The sequence below is a fragment of the Dipodomys spectabilis genome, unplaced genomic scaffold, assembly GCF_019054845.1.
Source record: "Dipodomys spectabilis isolate Male_0828 unplaced genomic scaffold, ASM1905484v1 ptg000234l, whole genome shotgun sequence".
Classification (NCBI taxonomy): Eukaryota; Metazoa; Chordata; class Mammalia; order Rodentia; family Heteromyidae; genus Dipodomys; species Dipodomys spectabilis.
Window position 1 is genome coordinate 10,881,874 of NW_024870911.1, and position 24,863 is coordinate 10,906,736.

Below are 24,863 nucleotides of genomic sequence, written 5' to 3' on the forward strand. Positions count from 1 at the left end.
AGCTCAATAGAAAGCCCATGGATTGGGACTGGGAAGGTGGCTCAGTGGTAGGGCCCTTGCCTTGCATGCCTGAGGCCCTCGGTTCGATTCCTCAGCACCACATAAGCAAAAAGAAAAAAAGCCGGAAGTGGCACTGTGGCTCAAGTGGTAGAGAGCTAGTCTTGAGCTGAAGAGCTGAGGGACAGCGCCCAGGCCCAGAGTTCAGGCCCCACAACCGGACCCAAAAAAAAAAAAAGAAAGCCCATGGATTGGGAGAAGATCTTCACTAGCCATACAACGGACAAGGGTCTCATATCTAAAATATACCTGGAATTCAAAAAATTAAATCCCCCAACAACAAATCCTCAAAGAAACAACTGCCCAATAAATAAGTGGGCTAAAGACTTAAAAGAGAAACTTCTCTGAAGAGGAAAGAAGGATGGCCAATAGACACATGAAGAAATGCTCAACATTCCTAGCCATAAAAGAAATGCAAATCAAAACAACATTGAGATACCACCTCACCCCAGTTAGAATGACTATAATCAAGAACTCTAATAACAACAGATGCTGGAGGGTATGTGGACAGAAGGGAACCTTACTGCATTGTTCAACCACTTTGGAAAGCAGTATGGAGGTTCCTCAAAAGATTCCACATAGAGCTCCCCTATGACCCAGCAATCCTACTTTTGGACATTTACCCAAATGTTCACAAACAAGACCACACTAAAGCTACCAGCACACCTATGTTTACTGCAGCATTATTTACCATAGCTAAGATATGGAACCAACCAGATGCCCCTCAGTAGATGAATGGATCAAGAAAATGTGCTATATATACACAATGGAATTCTATGCCTCCATCAGAAAGAATGACGTTGCCCCATTTGTTAGGAAATGGAAAGACTTGGAAAAAATTATATTAAGTGAAGTAAGCCAGGCCCAAAGAAACATAGGTCCCATGGTTTTCCTTATTTGCAATAACTAATGTATGTCTGAGTCAAGCAGAAAAGGTCAGATAAGTTGATGTTAGGGAAATGAACCCTAAGATATACATTCAAATGTTTTTTTCTTTCATGCGATTGTTTCTAACATAATTATAAGATTATTTCTTTGTTGCTTTGTATGTCCCTCCCCCATGGTATAACCCCTGCTTTCACTGTATTTGATGTTGTTATAATTTGTGGAGGGGAGGGGGGAAAACAAATCGTTTAAATAGGGATACAGGTGGACCACACTGCAACAATGAGAGAGTGTAGAAAACCAACTTTACAACTTTGGTGGGGGGGGAGAGGAGTATTGGGTGGGGGGGAGGGCAGGGGGAGGATGGGAAGGGATGGGAAGGGGAAACAAAGGAGGAGGCTACAATGCTTGATAAGAAATGTACTCATTATCTTGCCCATGTAATTGTAACCCCTTTGTACAGTATTTTCACAATAAAAAAAATTAAAAAAAACAACAACAAATACCTCCTGGGATACATGTAACACTTTATTCTGCCTACCTGTCTACATGGCCTCCTCTTTTACTCTGTGCTGTCTACAATGCTTCATTCTTCTTTATTTTCCAAAAGGTAAGCACAGTATGTGGCAGGTATCTGCTGTTCTCCTTTCCAAACCCAGCCCTCTCTGACTTCAGACAATATTACCACACCTCTCAGCATAGGGCCTTTTGCCCAGTTGCTTCTCCTTGAAATGTTTTCCTCTCCTTACTAAGGCTCTTACATTTACTACAGACCTCATGTTAATTGTCACTTCCACATCTGAGGAATGACTAATCACAGTGCTATTAATATTCCTTTTAAAGAACCTCGGGGAAGGGAGGGAGGGAGGGGATGGTAGGGGGAAAACAATGGAGGGGGTAACAATGTTCAAGAGGAAGTGTACTCATTACCTCACTCATGTAACTGTAACCCTCTGTATAGTAGCTTTACAATAAAATAAAATAAAAATAAAAAAAATATTCCTTTTAAGTATTAATTAATATTATACTTATTTCTATGATTAAAGAAACTCTAATTCACTAAAGATTGGCTCCCTTCTGATGGAGACTTCCTTTTCTCTCTCTGATGCCACCAGCACCTAATGCAGGGAACATGACAGACAGTTGATAATACTTTAGAAGGAATGAAGGACCAAACATTCCACATTCCACAGAGATTTGGAACGTTTGTGTCTAAACCTGTGCTGCCCACCTGTTTGTAGTTTGTTGTTGTGTGTGTGTGTGTGTGTGTGTGTGTTGTTTGTTTGTTTTTGCCAGTCCTGGTGCTTGAACTCTGGGCCTAAGCTCTGTCCTTGAGCTTCTTTTGCTCAAGACTAGTTCTCTACCACTTGAGCCCCAGAGCCACTTCCGGCTTTTTCTGAGTAGGTTATTGGAGGTAAGAGTCTCACGGACTTTCCTGCCAGGGCTGGCTTCAAACTACAACCCTCACATCTCAGCCTCCTGGGTAGCTAAGATTTCAGGCATGAGCCACTGGCACCCGACTTACTTTTTGGTTTGGTTTGTTCAAATGTAAATTTTTTAATTTAAAAAAAAAACAATCAGCCTCTCGGTTGCACTAGCTGCATGTCACGTGGTTAGTGGCTATATAAAAATAGTGCCATCCTCACTTTTTCTTCCAGTACTTAAAAGTCTAGATTCCGGGAAGCTGTACAGCCACTGCTTTTCCAATTGTAAAACTTCCTTGAATAACTGAACAGCAAATGAACTGTTTTAAACAAGCTTAAAACACAGTATGTGCTCAAAAGGCACTGCTAATATTAGCAGTATTTTATCCTAAGTAGGATGAAACAGCTAAACAGCCAGCCCACGGCTTAAGACACAGCAGCGACCCGGGTCTCACTCAGATAGAAGAACAGAAAATATGCTTCCCCACCCTTACCAACCAGTCCCTGGGGCCAGGGCCCTGCTCACCCCGGATGCTCCCGGGGAGGCTGCCAGCCTTGATGCCCCCACTGCAGAGCTCCTCCGCGTCGACAAACACGGAGTCTTCATCCTCCTCCACCTCCTCCCGCGGGTCATCACCGTCCTCCTCCACCTCATCCTTGTGCGGGAGCAGCGGTCCCAGCAACTGCCGAAGATGTTGATTGGACCGGGCCATGGTCAGAACTCAGCGCCATCTCCACCGAAGCAACTCCGGAAAACCCGGGAAAGGTGCATGACCAGCATCAGCCAATCAGCTGCTTCCGTGAGACAGTCCGCTTCCGGCAATGCCCAGATGTCGGCCGCCAGAGTGAGGGCTAGAGGGTAGGGGCACCGCCAAGCTCCGCCCCCAAGCGAGAGGGTGGGGAGGAAGGGGCGTGGTGGGCGTGGCTATGGGAAGGGAGGAGGCGTGGTTATGGGCGGGCGGGGGCGTGGTTATGGGCGGGCGGCTGCGGATCACCCTGGAATCACAGAGCAGCAGACAATGAATGAAGTGGTTCCTGATTTGGCCCTGGGTTTCCTTAACTGATAAAGGGCTGCAGATGCACTGAATATATACCATATTTTATGTATTTATAGTTATTCACTCATTGTTATTCATTTTGTGCCAGTCCTAGACACTGTCTGAGCTTTTTTGTTTCTGCTCAAGGCTAGAGCTCCACCACTTGAGTCACTTGGGTTTGAAAAATTATACTACGGTGTGGCCCTCCTACTTGAGAAAACTAGGATTTGAAAGTCATGGAACATTTTAAGGAAGACTATAAAATATATTGCCACATTACTGTACTGACACTGTTTATTATGTAATTGCCTTATTAATGATAAACCTAGAATAACCAAGCATGCACTAGTTGCTAGATCCAAAAGCACTTGATGTAGGATTCTAATACATCAGGCTCTCCATGTTTAAGCATTCTACTACCACAGATTCTTCCAATTGTGAGTCACTTTTTTTTTTTTAAGAAATTTCATCATCACGGGTTCCACTAGCTCATCCTGTGATCTTAGCTGTTCAGGAGACTGAGATCTTAGTATTTCGAGGATAGACAAATCTGAGAGATTCCTATTGCCAATAAACCAGCAAACAACTGGAGACATGGCTCAAATGGTAGAGTACTAGCCTTGAGCTAAAGAGGTAAGCAAGTGAGGCTCCACACACAAAAAACTAAATAAATAAAAAGAAAAGAAAGATTTCATTGGTATTGAACATGTATAGGCTTCTTTTCTCGTCATTATTTTGTAAATCATAAAGACTTTAGGGCATTATATTGTACTAATACTAAGTATAAATAACGAAGATGAATTAAAGTATACAGATATGTACAGCCTATCTGTAAATACTCTGCAATTTTATATAGGAGATTTGAACACCCATGGGTTTTGATAACATGAAGGATCTTATAAGATTTTGACAATTTAAGGAGGTCCTGTTACCAGTCTTCCATGGATACTGTTCAAATAACAGTATTTAAGAAACAACAAAGATTTAAGAAAAAAATTATGAGAAAAAAAAAAAAGACTAAATTGGCTTTCCTTCCTCTCAGATGAAAATTGAGGGGTGTTGTTGTGTTTCAGCTGGTAAAAGCCAAGAGGTTTCAAGGATCATTGGTAGAGCTTATACTTCTTCACCCCACACAGGGAGCTACTGTTTCCACTACTTCACCCAATCTGCTCCAGCAAAGGAGAAATCCAGTGGATCCATTTTAGACTTTGTCTCACCTAAACTTTCATCAGTAGTTGATGCTGAAAACTATATTGTTATACTGTTGACTGGACAGTAGCCGCTTGTCTTCTGGGATTTTCTTCATATATGCTTGGCTGAAAACACTGAGTTCCTATTCTGGCCTTTGGGGATTGCTTCACCACTACCAATACCTCCTCCCCACTCCCAAGATTACAATCTAAAACACTTTTACTGGGGCTGAGAAGGTGGCTCAGTGGTAGAGTGCTTGCCTTGCATGGCTGAGGCCCTGGGTTCAATTCCTCAGCACCACATAAGCAAAAAGAAAAAAGCCGGAAGTGGCACTGTAACTCAAGTGGTAGAGTGCTAGCCTTGAGCTGAAGAGCTGAGGGACAGTGCCCAGGCCCAGAGTTCAGTCCCCACGACCAGACCCAATAAAATAAAACACTTTTACTCTACAATACCTCCTCAAACATCTTCTACCAACCCTTATCACTTATATGCTAATTGACACCACCAAATCTGATTATTATACTGAATGCCCCTGGGCTACTTCGTACTCAGTGAGGCCAAACTGAAATATCTGCTACCCAGATCAGTGCAATTGTACATGCTGTGTTTACAGACAATGCTTGTAATTGACACAATACTTGGGCTCGAGCCTGTTTATAATTCAACTACATTTGATTCCTTTGCAAAACTGGCTTTGAATTGTGATCTTCAGATCTCACCCTTCTGAGTATCTAAGATTACAGGCTCCAGCCTCCAGTGCCTGTCAGAAAACATCTTTTACATAAATATTTTAAGTTACTCTGATTATACGACTTGAGTTAAACTCTAAAGACAGAGAAATACAAATTAACTTTATTCATTAAAGTTAATGTTAGTTGTAATATTATTATTGTAATTGTTATTTATTGGAATAAGTAAATATATTCTTGTTCTATGAAAAGAAGGCTTTCAATGAATATGAAAGAGAATCACACAAATATAAAATAAGTAAAATAATAAACTAAGTAAAACTATAAAGTTCAGTTGGCATTAAGAATATCGAATGAGTTGGTCATTTCTTAAATTTTATCTTGAAGCTGTGATTTTTACTGAAAAGAATCAGAAAGTAGTCCTGATCACACCTACTGCTCAAATATTGGTTTTCAAATACTATTCCTTTTCTAGTGAAGCTTCTTGAGAAATGGCTGGCTTTACTTCTGAGACAGAGATAAACAAAGTGAAACTGGAGTTCTTGCTCCAAACAGTAAAGAAGCACAAAAAGAAAAAGAAAAAAACAGATTCCGGAGGTAGATTGGAAAACCTCTCACTAGTCAAAGTTAGGAAAATACAAATGTTTAAAAATAATAGCAATAATCAACTGAGTAAATAGAAATTGATGTGTCCACTGAGATAGTCCTTAAAAAGTATTAAAAAATGAAGAAAAGAATTTTAGTTAAGAAGACATTTATAAAGAAATTCTAAAGTTGATCACCCAATGTAGTAACTGTCACCAGAAGATACTTTCATTGTTACAGAAAAATGTCATTAGAGGACCAATAATCTCATGACAATAATAAATTGACAATTGCAAAAAAAAAAATGTGCCTTTATAGCATGATTCCTCATCAGCCGCCTCTTAGATTATTAGTGCTGTTGATCATCTGACACACCTGATACTGTATGCCAGGCAATCATGCAATGCTGTCCATGTGCATTAAGTCAGCATTGAAATGTTCTCATCCAAGATATTTAACCTGACCTTTTTGCTTTACTTTTATTATTGCTGTTTTGTGTCAATACTCGTATTTGAACTCTGGGCCTCATGCTCATGTTTGGCTTTTTCAATCAAGGCTGGCGTTCTGCCACTTAAGTAACACTGATCTTCACTTCCTTAATCTGATTTTAGTCAAGGTTCTGGACCACTATTATCTGATAGAAATAGAATATGTAAATTGCAAAGTTTCTAGTGATTACTTTGGATAATAGAAACAGGTGGCATTTTGTTTAGTCTAATATATCCCAAATAGTATTATTTCACACAATAATGAACCCACAACTACTAAGAAAACACCCTACTTTTTACACTCTGGTTTTTGAAAGATGTGTACATGACACCATTCTAGCTCACCTCAATTTGGACTAGCCACATTTCAAGTGCTCCATGGCTAAATATGGTATATGAGTGAGCACCATATCATACCTTATTTCCAAATTTCTCCAAATCCAAGGAGTTGAAATACCAATGAAATAATATCAAAAGGAAGCAGAAGGCTCTAGAATAGAGGTGGACAAGCTCTTTCAAAGGTCCAAACAGAACCTGGGTACTGGTGGCTTATGCCCATAATCCTAGCTACTTAAGAGGCTTACATCTGAGCATTTGGTTAGAAACCAGCCTGGGCAGGAAAATCTATGAGACTCTTATCTCCATTGAGCCACCAAATGCCAAGAGTGGAGCTGTGGCTCCACTGAGAGCATCAGCCTTAAGCAAAGAAAAAAAAAGTCAGCTGGTGCCAGTGGCTCACAACTGTAATCCTAGCTCACACCTGTAATCCTAGCTACTCAGGAGGCTGAGATGTGAGGGTTGTGGTTTGAAGCCAGCCCATTCAGGAAAGTCTGTGAGACTCTTAGAACCTCCAATAAACAGAGCTGGAAGTGGCTCTGTGGCTCAAGTGGTAGAGCACTCGCTTTGAGCTAAAGGGCTCAGAAACAGCACGCAGGCCCAGAGTTCAAGCCCCAGGGCTGGCACACACACAAAAAGGTCCAGAGAGTAAAGATGTTAGTTAGGTATTACAGGCTACATGTGCTCTCCAAGATGTAATTTCCCTTTTCATCATCTACTTTATCCATCCTTTTTCTTCTTTCTCTTCAATGTAAGGTATATTAAGTAGGTAGGTTTTATTAGGTCGCTGATGAAGAGAACACCAATCAGTATTCAGGCAGGAAAAGAAGTTTATTTACCGAACTGCTGCCCCTGCCATGCATGGTGGAGACATACGGCAGAAAAGGGGCAACCCATCCAGGGCCAGGACTTACCTAGGTCAGGGATAGGAAGAGGTGTCAGGGATAGGGGAAATGTGTGGCCACCCTGGATCCAGATGTGACTTCAGGGCCTTGGACCCTCTTATGGTCAGATGGGAGGCGTGACTAGGGGCAGCCCAGGACGTGACCTAGCATTTGAGGGAGATAACTGTTTCCAGTTGTGCCAGTTACCTAGGTAACACAGATACTGGGTGGAAACTTAGCCAAGAAGTAGGGAAGTGTCTTCTCTGGGCCTGGGTGGCCTGGGGCAGACCTTACATTCATGTTTTACAATCTCTTAGTAGGACTCAACTGTTTTTAAGCTTTAAGTTTTTTTTGCCAATGCCTAATTTAGAAGATGAAACATTCTATAAGAAACTAGACTGGTTTTCTAAAAAGACAATGTCATGGAGAAACAAGTGGATAATGAGCGATTGCAGGATTGCTAACAGCTAGTCACTATAATAAGGGTACGAGATTAGACTAAAGAGAAGTGAGCAGGAGCCAAAACTCGCATTGTTTTAGGGGGTCACAGCAAGGCTGTAGAGAAGCTGAGAAAGATTTTGTTTTGGTCCTGGAATTTGAACTGAGGTCCTCCCCCTGTAGGCACTATGTCATCTGAGTAACCACATTTGAGTGTTTATGTTTATACTTGCATTTTCTTTCCTAGGGTGGGTCTTTATTGCTTGGAGTCAGGCTTAACCTTGATCCTCATACTCAAGCCTCCTGGGTAGAGCAATAGATTAGTACACCCTGCTTGTTTATTGAAATGAGAGTTTTTGGCTCAGATTGATCTTGTGCCTCTCAAAGTATATGAGATTAGATTATATGCAGGATTCACTAATGGTTTTAAACAGACACTTAACCATTTTCTTTTGAAAACAGCCATTGAGCTCCCATAAACCTACACTCTAATTTGAACGTACCCTTGAAATCCATTCTAGGAAATGTTTATCAGATAAGCAAATGCATCTGAATCAAAAAGCAAAATCTTTAGTGTTACTTATATAATGCGACATAGATATGCATATACATATGCATACATAATGCATATATAATGAATGTGTGTTTGACACTCATTTTCGTATGCAGGGATCATAATATCAAGGCAAGTAACACACTGTGTTAGTAAAATTTTAACTTTTCATTGAGTGAGTGCAGAGAGAATAACATTTCATAACCTGTTTCATTCATGTGATGAGGTGAAGGATGCAATTAAGATATAAGGATGATAATGATGGTTTCATGGTTATTTTAAAGCACTTCAAATAAATTTGTCCTGAAAGACATTTAATCTATCATGTTGTCTGTTTTGTTTGTTAAAGTACTATACATGGTAGAATGATAAAATTAACAGTAGTCAATAATGGCATTATCATAGAGATTAGCAGTGATGCTCAGAATAGAAATGATAATAAAGACTAGTTGGATTTCGTTCAGTCCTCAAATCTTCACATATCTGGTTCCTTTCCCTTACTAGATACACAGCAGAACTACATCTCTTCATCTATTTGAAGTGATAATGGACATCTGACTTACTTTGGCTGATAAACGAAGAGCAATATGTCTCACACACACACACACACACACACACACACACACACACACACACACACGCACGCACACACGCACACCAGTATAGGGCCTGAACTAGCTCAAGGCTAGCACTCTACCACTTAAGCCACAGCTTCACTTCTGGATTTTTTGGTAGTCAATTGGAGATAAGAGTCTCACAGACTTTGCTGCCTGAGATGGCTTCAAACTTCGTCTCTATTCTCAGCCTCCTGTGTAGCTAGGATAAAAGTATCAGCTATCAGCAAAAGTGTTTCCTGTAATTAGTTTAAGGATATGTATATTTGGAGTTAATAGAACAAAGACTGGAATACCAGCACTAGCATACAGACGGCACTGTGCAGTATCAATTGGATGCCAGAGGCAGAAATGCCTACTTTCAAGGAGGTGACATCTAGTTCCAGAATTATCCACTGAGAATCCAAATTCCTTGCAGGTAAATGGCAAATGTTATACCAGAAATAACAAAATGACCTAAAATGAAAGGCTTGTGTCATACCCAGTTGATTCAAATTATGACATTCAACATGTTGTTTTTATATTAAAACAAAGATTGGTTTCATAAAATTAAATTTTGACAAGACTATTTAAGATAAAAATTTTAAAACACCTTAAATTTCTGTGCACTGGTGCCTCATGCTAGCTACCCAGGAGATTGAGATATGAGGATCAGGCTCAAAGCCATCCTGGACAGGAAAGTCTCTGAGACTCATATCCAATTAAACACACACACACACACACACACACACACACTTAAATTACTTTTGTTTTCATTTCTTAAGGAGATGAGTTAGACAATGCTTCAAGATTTTGTTGGCCACTTATGTCCTGTTCTTGACCATGTGAGTGATTCTATGGAAATGTTAACTTAATTATTTGATTTTTTGCCAGTTCTGGGGCTTGAACTCATGCTCCATTGGCTTGAACTGTTTCCGGTTCTAATGACTTGAATCTAATATAAAGTCTCTGTCTTTAAATATTACAACCAAAGTAATGGCCTCACTCACCTCAATTACAATTTAATCTAGTTTGCTTTATTAGGGAAGTATTTACTAAAGCTAAAATAGTTGATGAGCTAAGTCCATACCCTTATATTTCTATTTAACCCATGAGTTTGCAAGACATAGAAGAGTATGGTGATTAAAGATTACTGCTTTCTTAAATACTCTTTCCGAAGCTTCTTTCTTAGCAAAACATGTTATAAACAAGATAATCTCTACAGCAAAATGACATCAGCTCAACTACTGTAGAGATGGTACTGGAGCTCAGTCCCTTGGTGCTTGTGTTGGATTATGGGTGACATTTGGTGAAAATTATTTTTCTCATATGATTAGTAAAAAGAAAAAAATTAGCAAAAGCACAGAGAGTATTAGTAAGAAGAGGCAGATTATGGCACTCTGTTTATTCAATCAATAAATATTTCAAGACAGTTAACTGTTCTGGAGGAACAATAAGCAAAACAGACCACATCTTTGTACATCCCAGGAGGAAGACAGGAAATTAACATAAATATCAAGAGAAGATACACACTACGAGCAAAGACAGGACAGAGTGAATTCAGATTTGTTATTGTAGATAGAGTGGTGGAGATATTAAAAATTAACTCTGATGAGACGTGTTATTCTGGGAATGTAACAAGTTGTTGACTAGAAAGGTGTTCTGGCAATGTAGCAAGTTGTTGACTAGAAAGGCTGTAAATCAGGAGACACGCAAAGACTTCTATGCTTACACAGCCCATATACAACAACAGGGGAGGAAGATTGACTTTCTAGAACAGAAACCTACTTGAGCATTTCATAGTGTCAGTATTGGTGAAGAAGTCAGTCATGCAACTTAACAGGTGTATTTTCCTAGGGTTATTTTAAATGGTTGTAAACATCCCTCCATTGATCATTTCTAATCTCTGGTCAAGGAGGGAAGAGAATCTTCCAGCTTGTGAAACACTGGAAAAAAATCACAACATGAAGAAGTAAGATGGAATGAGGAGAGCAAAAGGAAAGGAGAGATGACTGAAGTATCCAAAGACTAGAATTCAGAGAAGTACAGTGAGGATACAAGAAGTGGATTAAGGCCAACTTCATTTAAAATAACATTTTAGGGCTGGGAATTTAGGCTGGGAATGTGACTTAGTGGTAGAGTGCTTGCTTAGCATGCATGAAGCACTGGGTTCCATTACTCAGTACCACATAAACAGAAAAAGCTAGAAGTGGCGCTGTGGCTCAAGTGGTAGAGTGCTAGCCTTGAGCACAGAGAGGCTCAGGGACAGTGCCCAGGCCCTGAATTCAAGCCCCAGGACTGACAAAATAATAATAATAATAATAATAATATTTCAGTCAAGTGCCAGTGGCTCACGTTTATAATCCTAGCTACTCAGCAGGCTGGAATCTGAGGATCACAGTTTGAAGACAGCTTGGGGAAGAGAAGTCTCTGTGAGACTCTTCAATTAACCAAGTGGCGCTGTGGCTCAAAATGGTAGAGCACACTAGCCTTGAGCAAAAAAGAGCTAAAGGACAGCACCAAGGCCTACAGTTCAAGCCTCATGACCCACAAAAATAAATAAAGTAACATTTTATCCAAAGACAGATTTTCATTAACAACAATCTCTGAAATTTCATTTTTGATAAAAGAAAACACCGAGAACTTAGAAAATGTGCTCATTTCAGAAAATAGAACTTTATATTTTTTGTACTGATACTTTGCTTTCAGAAAATAGAACTTTATATTTTTTGTACTGATACTTTGCTATGAGGCTTGAACTCAAGGCCTCATGTTCTCTGTTGGCTTTCTCTACAAAGCTGGTGCTCTGTCAGTTGAGCCACAGCCCCAGTTCCAGCTTTTTTGCTAATTCATTGGAGGTAAGAGTGTCATAGACTTTTCTGTTTGGGCTGGCTTTCAACCTTAATCCTCATATCTTAACCTCTTGAGTAAGTAGCTAGAATTACAAGCATGAGCTACCAGCACCTGCCTAAAAATACAACATTTTTTATATTTGTCTCCCTTTCCTTTAATTAGAAGAAACAATAATAATGGCTAATATTGAGTTAGTGATGCGCCAGCCATGGCCTACTTTTCACAAAGTAACTCATTTTCTCTACACAAAGGCCTTACACAGTCGGCAGCGTTGAAATGCTCGTTTTACTCTATGAGGAAACAGCTACAGAGTTAAGTGACCTGCATAAAGGTAGACATGGCTGGACCAGGATCTGAAGTCAGGGACATCAGAGCCAAAGTTCTCCGCTGGCTGCTGTGTTCAGTGGGGAGGTCTGTGTTATCCCTCTCTGCGCATGCTCAGAGTTGCAAGGAGGCATGTATTTATAATACAATATAAATGATCCTTGATTTGTTGCTTCTAGGTTAGTTGAGATTTGTCAAACACATACACATTGCTCTGGGACTTTCAGGTAGATTTAAAAGAATTGTAAGAATGTTACAGCATTGCATTATGAATAACTGATAAATAGATTGCAAGGAGGTTACTTGTTTTTCATACAGCTACTGGATCAATTTATAAGAACTCTATACTCAGAGGTCTAAGAGTAATGGCACATGTAGAAGAGATGAATATTTTATTTTACTTTTTTTTTAGTTTTGTAGTGCTGTACATAAAACTTGGGGCCTCACATAAGCCTTCTACCTTTGAGCTACACAATGGGCCTCTGAAAAAAATGCATGTTCTTTTCCTCTTTCCTATCTTTCTCTTTTTGGACATATAATTTTTGACTTCCAAAGGAAATTCATGGAGAATATGAGAATTATGATTTTCAAATGGACCAGTTGTCTGACAACTCACATTTAAGTGCTTCTTAGATGAGTTTCCTATTTCTGTTTCTAGGGCTGTTTGGTTGTGTTTTGTTTTGTTTGCTTGTTTGTTTGGGGTTTTTTGGCCATGGGGTTTGAACTCCGGGCCTGGGCCCTGTCCCTCAACTCTTCAGCTCAAGGCTAGCACTCTACCACTTGAGCCACAGCGCCACTTCTGGTTTTCTGGTAGTTTATTGGAGATAAGAGTCTCATGGATTTTCCTGCCCGGGCTGGCTTTGAACCACGATCCTCAGATCTCAGCCTCCTGAATAGCGAGGATTACAGGCGTGAGTCACCAGTGCCAGTGTTTTTTTGTTTTGTTTTGTTGTTGTTTTTTCAGTCATGGCCCTTGAACTCAGGGACTAGACATTGTCGTGAGCTTCTTTTGCTCTAGGCTAGGTCTCTACCACTTGAGCCCTAGCTCTACTTCTGGCTCTTTGGTAGTTTAGTGGAGATGAGTCTCCTGGAGGGCTGAGAAGGTGGCTCAGTGGTAGAGCGCTTGCCTTGCATGCCTGAGGCCCTGGCTTCGATTCCTCGGCACCACATAAGCAAAAAGAAAAAAGCCGGAAGTGGTGCTGTGGCTCAAGTGGTAGAGTGCTAGCCTTGAGCTGAAGACCTGAGGGACAGTGCCCAGGCCCAGAGTTCAGGCCCCACGACCGGACCCCCCCCCCCTCCAAAAAAAAAGAGTCTCCTGGACTTTCCTGCCCTGGATGGCTTTGAACCGCAATCCTCATAGCTCAGCCTCCTTAGTAGTAGCTAGGATTACAGACATGAGCCACCAGCACCCAGCTCAGTTTTGTTTTATTTTATTATCAACAGTGTAAAATTCTTCTATTCAGGGCCTGGGAAGGTGGCTCAGTGGTAGAGCGCTTGCCTTGCATGCCTGAGGCCCTGGCTTCGATTCCTCAGCACCACATAAGCAAAAATAAAAAAGCCAGAAGTGGTGCTGTGGCTCAAGTGGTAGAGCTCTAGCCTTGAGCTGAAGAGCTGAGGGACAGCGCCCAGGCCCAGAGTTCAGGCCTCACGACTGGACCAAAAAAAAAAAAAAGATAAAATTCTTCTATTCAACAGACACCTGGTAAATGTGTGCCTAAATGTATATGTGCCAGATTATTCAATGATGGTATTTATTGAAAGGGTTAAGAATGAATGGCAGGCTGGGAATGTGGCTTAGTGGTAGAGTGCTTACCAAACATGCACGAAGCCCTAGGATCAATTCCTTAGTACCACATAAACAGAAAAGGCCAAAAGTGGTACTGTGGCTTAAATGGTAGAGCGCTGGCCGTGAGCAAAAGAAGCTCAGGGACAGTGCCCATGTCCTGAGTTCAAGCTCAGGATGGCAAAAAGAAGAAGAAGAATGAATGGCTCCATTTAATTAGGGAAAAGTATGTTTAATAAGTGGAATTACAGGAGAACTTGAAAAGGAAATGAGCCTTAAGGATGAAAAAACGTTGAATAAAATTATGTGGGAAATAGAAGCTTCCAGAATAAAGAATGGATTTATAGACTGGTTGAAAGACCCCAAGATCAAGAAAGGAGGGGTGCTGCAAGTTTTAACTGCCAGTGTATGCTGTGAGTGTGGGAACTTAAGTATTTCTCAGTCTGTGGTCATATGCTGAGATTTCCTATGTCCAGTGGCTGTTACCATTTAGGTATGTTGATTGCATCCATGGAGACCATGCTTCATGGAGGAGGTGACAACTTAAGGATATGTCACTGTGATGTTTGATATCAGCTACCCTTGAGACTGCCAATACTGATTGTGATAAGCACTCACACTCGAATTCTGGAAGCTCACATACTCAATGTTGTATTCTCTTTTTTCCCTTCTGATATGTTTCTGATAGCTACTTCTTTTTTATTTATTTATTTATTTATTTTTGGGTCCGGTTGTGGGGCCTGAACTCTGGGCCTAGGCACTGTCCTTCAGCTCTTCGGCTCAAGGCTAGCGCTCTACCACTTGAGTCACAGCGCCACTTCTGGGTTTTTTTTCTTTTTGCTTATGTGGTGCTGAGGAATTGAACCCAGGGCCTCAGGCATGCAAGGCAAGCGCTCTACCACTGAGCCAACTTCCCAGCCCTCTGATAGCTACTTCTTGAGTATTAGGTTTAAGTACAATGGCTCTTGTGAGAGTTGCAGGACACCCAGATTATATGTATAATCGGAAGACAATGAATATATTTTGGATAAGATTATGTCTCAGAGCATCTTGCATTTTTATTTGCTAAGTCTGGCAAGTCAGCATTTTACATTCCGTTCCCATGCTGATTATGGCTTTGACTTGGCAACGGTAACTTCAACTAGGCCCTCCTGGGTCAGTGCTTTTGTGCCTCAGATGCCCTCTACTGGCCATAAATTATTCACTAGCACTGGAGGGAAAAGCTTGATTGCTTAGAGCTCAAGGCATGTTGAATGGATTGTGGATGAAGCATGTCTTTTCAGCAAAAGTTTATGGAGCATAACCTTTCCATGCTTTAGGAACTGTGATGATCTAACTTCTATATCCTCTAGGAACTCCTAGGCTAGAAGAAGATGGAGATTTGGACAGAAAGTACACTATACTGATAAGGCAATAGTCTTAGAAAAAAAAATATCCTGATCTAAAATCTATCACTGACAAGCCATACAACATTGAAGACACTTCGGTTTTTTTGAGAGTGTCTGTTTAGTCTTCAAAATACAGCGCAGGAAAAATACTATTTAAGAAGTGGAGCAGAGTTCAATTCAGAGATATTAACAGCTTTTAGGAACCTCTTAGTTATTTAAAAGCAAGAACGAGAGCCTAGCTTAAATTAGAACAACTAAACATGAGTAAATAAAATGATTGTGGGACAATATAGAAAAGGACATTGTCCTGGGAGGACTTCATGAATCCTATCTAATTTAGGAAAGGAACTGGGGAGAGAAGATTGGGATCTCAAACAACAGAGAAGAGAGGGGACGGGTGACAAGATCTACTCTAAATGAGAGCACAATTAGCCACACCACAGCAAGGTAGGAAAAGGAAACAGAGCAGCATGGTCAGTGGGATAAAAGAAAGTCTGATAGTTTTGTTCTAAAGTGTATTTCATATAGTAAGTGCACTGAATTTTCTCCTAGCTTTTTATCAAGCAGTTCAGACAGCAGTGCTGAACTCATAGGGTCTTACAAGTGGAAAATTGTGGTGATATGGCCAGGTCAGAATGAAGTGGCCCAAAGATGGCTGAGCGTTATGGAAATTGAAAAAGGTGATGGAAATAAGATCACATAGAATACAGAGCACTGTCATTTACAAATAACAATAGGCCACAAAAACCCCCTTCTCAGAACATCCAGAAGTGCTGGGATGTGAATGCATTTTCTGCAATTACACAGTGCAGAGACCTGAAGTGTTTTGTTTATTTAGAAGAAATCCTGAAGGCTAGAGAATTCTATGACTCTTGGAGCTGATATTAAAGAGGTTAGTGCTAATCTCTAAAATACGGCGCATCATCGATTATTTATGTCACAAGTGTTCTAAGAGACAACTGATTTCATCTCTGTGGGGACTTCCCTGTACAAACCCAGCACTTGACTTGAGTACAGTAACTCATGAGAGATTTTCAAAAAAAATAGGCCAAGTAAGGGCCCATACATTTGGAGCACAATAACAAATACTGGAAAAGATGCAGGAAAAAGAGAACCCTTATACATTGTTAATGGAAATGGAAATTAGTGCAACCACATGGAAATCAGTGTGGAGGTTTCTCAAGAAAACATGATCTAGTGACACCACTCTTGAGCATGTATCTTAGGCATATGTGTACAATAGATATCTCCACGCTCATGCTTATATAGAAGCACTAGGTGTGAAAAAGGATGTGTGTGCATGTACAATACACATATACATGTACATATATGTGTATGTGTATAATAGAACAAGATTGATATTGTTCAAGGAAATGTAAGGGACAAGAAAAGGGTAAAAGAATGTTAAGGTAAACAATACTGAAATGCATGCATGGTATCTATGTATGATGATGGCCTAGGGAAACTCAGAGCTGTTGTGTCATAGAGAGGTAAAGGAGAGCGACAGAGGGGGTTTTCTGACTAATATAGGTTTTATATATATATATATATATATATATATATATACTAATATAGGATAATATAGGAGAAACCCTCTCATATGATTAATACACTTTAAAGAAAATGAATGACAAAAATGATAAATGATTCATTTTTCTTTCTTTTCTTTTCTTTTTTGTCAGTCATGGGGCTTGAACTCTGGGCTGGGGTGCTGTCCCTCAGCTCTTCAGCTCAAGGCTAGTGCTCTGCCACTTGAGCCACAGCACCACTTCTGGTTTAGTGGTGGTTAACTGGAGATGTGAGTCTCAAGGACTTTCCTGCCAGGGCTGGCTTCCAATGGCATTCCTCAAATCTCAGCCTCCTGGGTAGCTAGGATTACAGGCATGAGCCACTGGTGTGCAGCTGATAAATGATTCTTTTGGAGGTATGTTTATCAGTAAGATAGAGAAGGGCAAACTGAGAGGGTGAAAGAGAGTAAATATGGTTGAAATACTTTAGTGATAATGGAGCAACAAAATCCACTGAAAATGTTTTAAGAAGAGTGTAGGAAGGGAAAGAAAAGGAATAATAGAGAAGGGTGAATTTGGTCAGGACAAATTGTATGTATGCATGGAAATATCACAATGAAACCCCCTTGTAAACCAATATATGCTAATGAAATGACTAGAGAGTACAGAATCCTTTAAGAATCTTTTGGAAGAGAAAGTCCTGGTTTATGCTGAATGGGCAGGAATGAAAACAAAAAAAAAAAGAAGTTACAGTATTCTACATAATAAAGAGCATGTTAATTGCTTTCCTTTTTAGCCCAGGTACTTTGTGATTTAGAATTTTAAACACAGGAAGAGAATAGATAGATAAAGGGAATCAGTAGGAAGCGGGCCTCCGGAATCTTCTACAACCAAGAAGTACAAAGGGATTACCTCTTCTTTCTCCTCCTCCTCTTCCTCCTCCTTCCTCCTCCTCCTCCTCAAAAGACCTTTCCTCACATATATCAACACAAGTCTTACTGAGAAGAACGGCCAGCATAAACCTTTCTCTCCTTTTCCTTAACAATCAATTGCAGTTACAACTTAAAAATTATTTGTTCAGTTGGGAGCTGGTGTTGTAAGGTGAATCATCGCAGAAGCCACATTTTGGAATGTGGAATATTGGAGTCTTTATTATAGTTAGCAGGCTGCAGGCCGCCCGTTGTTACAAAGGCCTGCAGCCCCCCAAATACACACAACACAGCTAGGAAACAAGCTAGAGAGAAGGAACGAACAAAAACAATACTAACAAAGCCAATTCAGTTCTGATGAAGAGCTGAATTGGGACGCCATGATGACCGGAGACAGGATCACAGAGACACGTGGCATTGCGTTATGGCCGCTGGGCTGGCCCAGACCAGGGGCCGATCCACAGGAAATTCCCAGTCCCAGGCACTGGACTGACATCCGCCAAGTGCCTGCTCGGTCTTCAGGGTTCCGGCATAGCCATCATCTTGGAGGCAAGTGATGGGCAGGGGGCGTTTCCCAACCCAGCATGAAGACAAGACGCCAGACCCTACCATCCAACCATGTGGCCAATATGGCGCCCGCCAGACCTGACCTCCTTACTTCACTAAGTGATTGATAAGGCTGAGATCTGGAGAATTGCAATTTGAAGTCAGTTCAACCAGAAAACTCGAACCAACTAACCAGCAAAATGCCAGGTTAGGGGCATAGCTTAAGTGCCAGCCAAGTAAGCAATTGCAAGGTCTTGAGTTCAAGCCCCAGTAACAGTAACACACACGTACGTGAAAGACTATTGCATTTGTGAAAGTAGTCAAAATATTTGAGCATTACTGTGCTTTGTATTTATATTACACTTAATGGCTATTAATTGCTAGTAAAATCCACTTCTCACAGATCAGCTCCCCTTATTAAAATGCCTGTGGGTATTAAACAGGTCAAGATGATCAGTAGGAATATATAATTAGATCATTAATTTTGCAACGGAGGCTAAATATGAATAAGTGTGAAAATAAAGATTTAGAAGGTCTTTGGGACAATCTATAAAGGTATTAAAAATGAACTAATTAAATATTAACTTTATGTAAGGACAGCCTACCTTAAAATATAGCCAAACCATACCTATCAATTCAGTGATTTGAATTTTTAATATACAAAATTAAATGCCATATTCAATTTCATTTATTATACAAACATGAATATTGACATTATCCATAAAATCAGATAGAGCTGACAATCATACAGTGCTTCGAGGCTTGTATAACATGGCAGAATTTCAGTTTCCATTAAATAAACAACAAACGACTTTAAAAATTAAACACAAACCTGAATTTTTCATGGAGAGTTGATTCACTCCGTTCCTGCAGTGTTTCTTATGAAAATGTAGAGCAAGCGGCCCCTAGTGGAATTCTGATGAAGTGTTTCATTTACCCAGTCAATTCATGTATGTCTGTTGTGTTCCAGACCTTGTGCTGTGCTCTGAAGACACAGGCCTGATTGAAATGTGAGGTTCTGAGGTTTCAGAAGCAAGCTGTGATGAGAGAACTTGGTCCCAGGCAGCAGACTGAGGGAAAAGAAGTCTGGATGGCTGAGCCAAGGAAAGCGGAGTGGAGATGAGCCATCCACAGGAGGATGGAGCTGCACCAGGCCTCCTGGAATCGCCAGGGGTTTCATTTGATGAGTCATCAGCACTTTGTGGAAAAGAAGCCAAGGTTGGAGAAGCAAGCAAGGAGCAGGACTAGAGTGCCACAAGACTTGGCCTTGATTCTCAGATAGTGTCCCCCAGAGTCTATTTTTTATTGTTAATTGCTTTTCTTTCTTCCTTTTTTTTGTGTCTCTGCTCCTTAAATATTAATGTAATTAGCACATTACACAAATCCTCATTTAGATTGTAATTGATTTGGCCTTTTATAGGCATACAGGACTATTTCAAAGCTTTTTGCAGGCCTCTGAAAGGCCAAGTCAGAAGATTTTCAAGTCCAGGAACAAAGATAGAACTGGAAAGTCAGTTACACAAAAACTCATCTGGAGTATACTATTAGTTCTGTTGAACAGCTGAAGAAACTGAGGCTCACACAAGTTTCCCAAATTCATGCAGCAAGTAAGTTTGGGGCTGGCATGATGCTTAATCTACTTTGCCACTTTGATTAAGTGGGCCAAGGACCTAGCCTTTGGTTATCACCAAAAAATAGAAAGTAGTTGAAGGCATGAGAATGGGTGAATATATCCAGGGAGGTTGAGAGAGAGAGGGAGAGAGAGAAATAGAATATGCCTATAAATCCTCAAGTATACACACTGAATGATTAAAGAAAATACACTAGGATGTGGTAAATTAAACAGGTCTCGAGACATTCACAGGAGGATATGCATAGGAGTGGATCACAAAGGTTCAATAGCTATGTGCATGTGATCTTACAAAATAATATTTACCAAACTGAACTCCAAGAAAAGGAAACAAGAGGTTTTGTGGTTGTTACTGTTGCTTTTGGTGTCTTTGCCTTTTGTCTTGTTTGTTAGTACATTTGTCTTTGGGAAGGTAAGTGGGGGGGGGGCAGAAAATGTGGAACAAAAAGTGAACAAATACAACAGGGTACTCATTAGACGCTCTATGGAAAAGGAACTGTATATCTGTGGTGGGGGGCTATGGGAGGGAAAAACTGGGAGAGAGCAAGGGAAGGGTTCAAAAAGAATTCTACTCATTACCTGACTCGTGTAATTGTAAATCCTTAAACATGTGTCTTCCTGTAACTTCCTTTTCTTCTCATCTAGGCACATTGAGAAGGTGAAGGGTGGCTACTCCTCCTTTCACTTCCTCTGTTCCTCAGCTCCTTCCACAAAGGATCTGTCACCCATCATTCCACTTCTCTCTCAGACAACAAGTGCTTCTTCTGGGCTTGGGCGCTGTCCCTGCGCTCTTCAGCTCAAGGCGAGCACTCTACCGCCTGAGCCACAGCGGCACTTCCAGTTTTCTAGTGGTTTTATTGGAGACAAGAGTCTCATGGACTTTTCTGCCTGGGCTGGCATTGAACCACAATCCTCAGATCTCAGCCTCCTGAGTAGCTAGGATTACAGGCATGAGCCACCGGGCGCCCCGCAACAAGTGCTTCTTAACAGCTTACCTTAGTGATAAGGTAACATAGCACTTTGGTGATAGTGTAACTCATGTAATATCACCTCTACAATAACAATTGTATATATGAATATATACATATGAATACATATATATAGGAAAGGAAAGGAAAGGACAAAAGATGAGAAAGGGGAGGGAAGGAGAGAGGAGAGGAGATGGGAAGGGAGGGGAGGACAAGAGAGAAGAGAGGCAGGTTTAGAAGCAGAGACAATGGCAATCTCTGAGAGAAAAATAGAGGAGGAAGAGGTGAAGAAGGCAGAGGGGGTGGAGTCAAAGTGGTATAAGTATGATCAGGGAAGAATAATACCTGGAATATGTTGAGAGGGAGGAAGGGGGGAGGGGAAGAGAGGGGGTGAGAAAGAGGGAGAGAAGGAGAGAGGGAAAGAGAAGCTGACTTTCCAGAAGGAAGCACGGCTTCAGATGTTGCAGGAAATGAGGCAAGGAGAGCTGTTCGGAGGCCTTTGTTGTCTGAGAGAGAAGTTGCAGTGGAATGGGCGGCAAATCCTTCATGAAAGGAGCTAAGAAGCAAAGAGGAAGTGAAAGAAGCAGTAGCGGGCCCTCCACTTTCTCACTGCGTCTAGCTGAGAAGAAAAGGAAGTTAGAGGCAGACACAGGTTTAAGAAGGGAGGTCCTTCTAAGATTGCAAAAGCTATCATCACAGGTTGATGTGTTTGTGGGCATGCAGACATAGAACATTAAAGGTTGAAGGTAAAGTGGGAAGGAATGTTGTCCGAGGAATTGAGAAATAGGATTGAGAGCATGCAAGCAAACTCTGGGTTGGTCAAGAAGAGAGACGGAAATGGGGCAAAGGGCTGAGGTTGCGTGGTCTGTGGCTTCAGAGGGCAAAGGAGGGGGAAGGGCCCAGCTCAGTGTCTGCTTTTGTTCCTCTGAAGATCATGGTGAGCGAGAAGCCTGAGCAGGGGTAGGCTTTGGGAGAAGCTTCTCCAACTGCTGTGGGGTGCAGGTAGCAGGTGGTCGAGATCAGCCAAAGCACAGCTCAGCAGGAAGACAGACAGCAGAGGCAGAGAACTTAGACATGTAATGACACAAGACAGCACCGGGCTGGGCGACAGGAACAGCATGGCACAACACAGGGCTGGCCTTTTGCAGGTTGAATAAGGAAGAATGTCAATCAGAAAAATCTCCCCTTCTCATCTACAACCCCAGCACACAGCAGAAAGACGGCATGTAAGAAATGGCAAGTTCTAATAACAGGTTCGGTCTTGGGTCAGGATGGGCAGGGGGTTAAGTGCTGCCAAGTCACCCACCAAACTCACTGCAGTATTCTCAGCATGAGGGGTGATGGTGTTACCAAACCTTTCTCCCTGAAGTTGCCCTGGGAACTCCTCATCCATGTGGTCTCCACACCAGGGGCAGAGGGCAAAGTTCAACACAGGCAAATAAGCCCGTCTCAGCCATGGTCCCAGAAGTAGAACCCAGGGTGTAGGAGGACAAGGAACAGAGGGTCAAGAACCTGCCCCAGGAGGCTAGGGGAGGCTGGGAGATAGAGAGACTGGATCCCACGGTGAACCGAGGCTTTAAGCCCTGACACATGTTCCATTGATGCATCTCACTCACAACACACAAATTAAAGAGTAAACTTGTGGATAGATGTAAACAACAGAGATCTGTTTCCTTCCAGTTCTAGAGGCTAGAAGCTCAAGGTTCAGGTGATGGCAGAATTGCTTTTGTCTCTTTGGCTTGTAAATGACTGTCTTCCCCACCTCTGTTTTTCTTTTTGTTGTTGCTTGTTTTTTCTCTATGGATATGTTTTGAACTCTTCCTTTAAGTATAATAATCACCTTGAATTAAGGCCTATCACAAAGACCTTAATTACATCCATAAAGATACTGCCTTCAAGCAGAATCCCAGCATTACGTGTGGATTTCAGCTCTAAATTAGGGGCTGGTCCTTCAGCCCATAACAATGCTTAAGAATTTCGAGATGGTAACCACAGAATATTAAATTCCAAGCAATACAGAAGTAGGAGGACCTGATCTTCTCTCAGAACCAAGTGTCAGCTTATGGCCAGTCTTTTCTGGACAGAATTGTAAATAGAGCCAAGCAAGTGTCCTTGGGTCAAGGCCATGGGAAAAGTAAGATACCTTTGGTCAGACTGAGAACGAAGAGATTCAAATGAACACTCCATGTAGCTGAAAGTCACTGGAGCACTATAATTAGAACAAATACATAACGAAAAGAGTTTATATTTCATTACTTTTAATTGAACTGGTTTTAAATTCTTTGAAATCATGTAATGTTCCTTCTTCTGTGAGCTTCCACTCGAGTCTGGGAGATGAAGCATCCTCAATCATCATAATATCTTTGGAGAGGTTATTTCTCCTGTGCACAAGAAAGTCACATGCTTTCTTCCCTGAGAAATACCTAAGATCATGCCAAGTCCTCCTTGGTTTCTGCATTGTTCCACTTTGCCAAGGCCTGCTTAGAATTTCCCCATTCTTCCATCATCAAACCAGCAGTGTGATGCTTACTGAATGCTTTGTGTTCACAGCATCAGAGAATACAAGGGCATACAAGACAATACTGTTCAAAACAGCAAGATTCAGGGCCAGAACAAATGATGCTGGCATACGTGGTATATATCCATGGCAACAGGGATGAAAGTTAGATGTGGGCTTTTCCACATCAAAGTTGATGTGATTACTGATTTGGCCTGGTGCTAAACTTTGAATAGTAGAAATTGATGCTGAGCTTGTGACTTGGCACCATTCCTTACAGAAGCCATCTACTTGGTGACAGATTGATTACTTTGGACCCTTCTGTTATGGAAGGAACAATGATTTGTTCTTACCAGAATTAACTCTTCATCTGGATAGAGATTAGCCTTCCTGGACCACAATGTCCCTCAAAAGACCCTGGATCAACAATCATCTCTTAAAACATAGTTCTGACAGAGAACTCATTTTACAATACAATAAGTGCAGCCTGGGGCTCACAGCCACAAGATTCTGCTGGTCTGATTGCAGATGATACTTCATCACCTTGAAGTAGTTGGCTCTATAGATCTTTGAAATGGCCTGTGGAGAGCTCAGTTGTGCTATCAGCTAGGAGACAACAGCAAGGTTGGATGAATCAAGCTCTAAAGATCAATTCACAGCACTATTTCTCTCACAGAACACACAGGTCTAACATTCAAAGGGCCTGGTGGAAAAGGCATTCTTCTTACTTTTATTTTATTTTATTTTATTTTATTTTGGGTCCAGTCCTGGGGCCTGAACTCTGGGCCCGGGCGCTGTCCCTCAGCTCTTCAGCTCAAGGCTAGCGCTCTACCACTTGAGCCACAGCATCACTTCCAGCTTTTTTTCTTTTTGCTTATGTGGTGCTGAGGAATTAAACCCAGGGCCTTATGCATGTAAGGCAAACGCTCTACCACTGAGTCACCTTCCCAGCCCCTCTTCTTACTTTTAAATTCACTCACTTGATGGAATAGTTTTCCTCCCTCTCTTTAATTCTTTTTTATTTTTATTTTTGATTGGTTGTGGGCTTGAACTCAGGGCCTGAACACTGTCTCTCAGCTCTTTGGCTCAAAGCTAGCACGCTACCACTCTGAGCCACAGTGCCACTTCCAGTTTTTCTAGTGGTTAATTGTAGATAAGGGTCTCACAGACTATCCTGCCTGGGCTGGCTTCGAATCATGATCCTCAGATCTCAGCCTCCTGAGTAGTTAGATTACAGGCATGAATCACCATTGCTCTTCTTCTTCTTCTTCTTCTTC

The 24,863-nt window shown here is 41.3% G+C and overlaps 1 protein-coding gene across 1 annotated transcript in view; it reads right to left on the reverse strand.

The window, feature by feature from the left end:
- Helb (DNA helicase B) overlaps positions 1-3,105 on the reverse strand; it is a 30,331-nt gene extending 27,226 nt beyond the window's left edge. The window contains exon 1 of the mRNA XM_042699142.1: positions 2,893-3,105. Within this exon, the coding sequence (XP_042555076.1) occupies positions 2,893-3,079 (187 nt within the window). The 5' untranslated portion in view covers positions 3,080-3,105. The remainder of the gene's footprint in view (positions 1-2,892) is intronic.
- Positions 3,106-24,863: the final 21,758 nt, after the last annotated feature.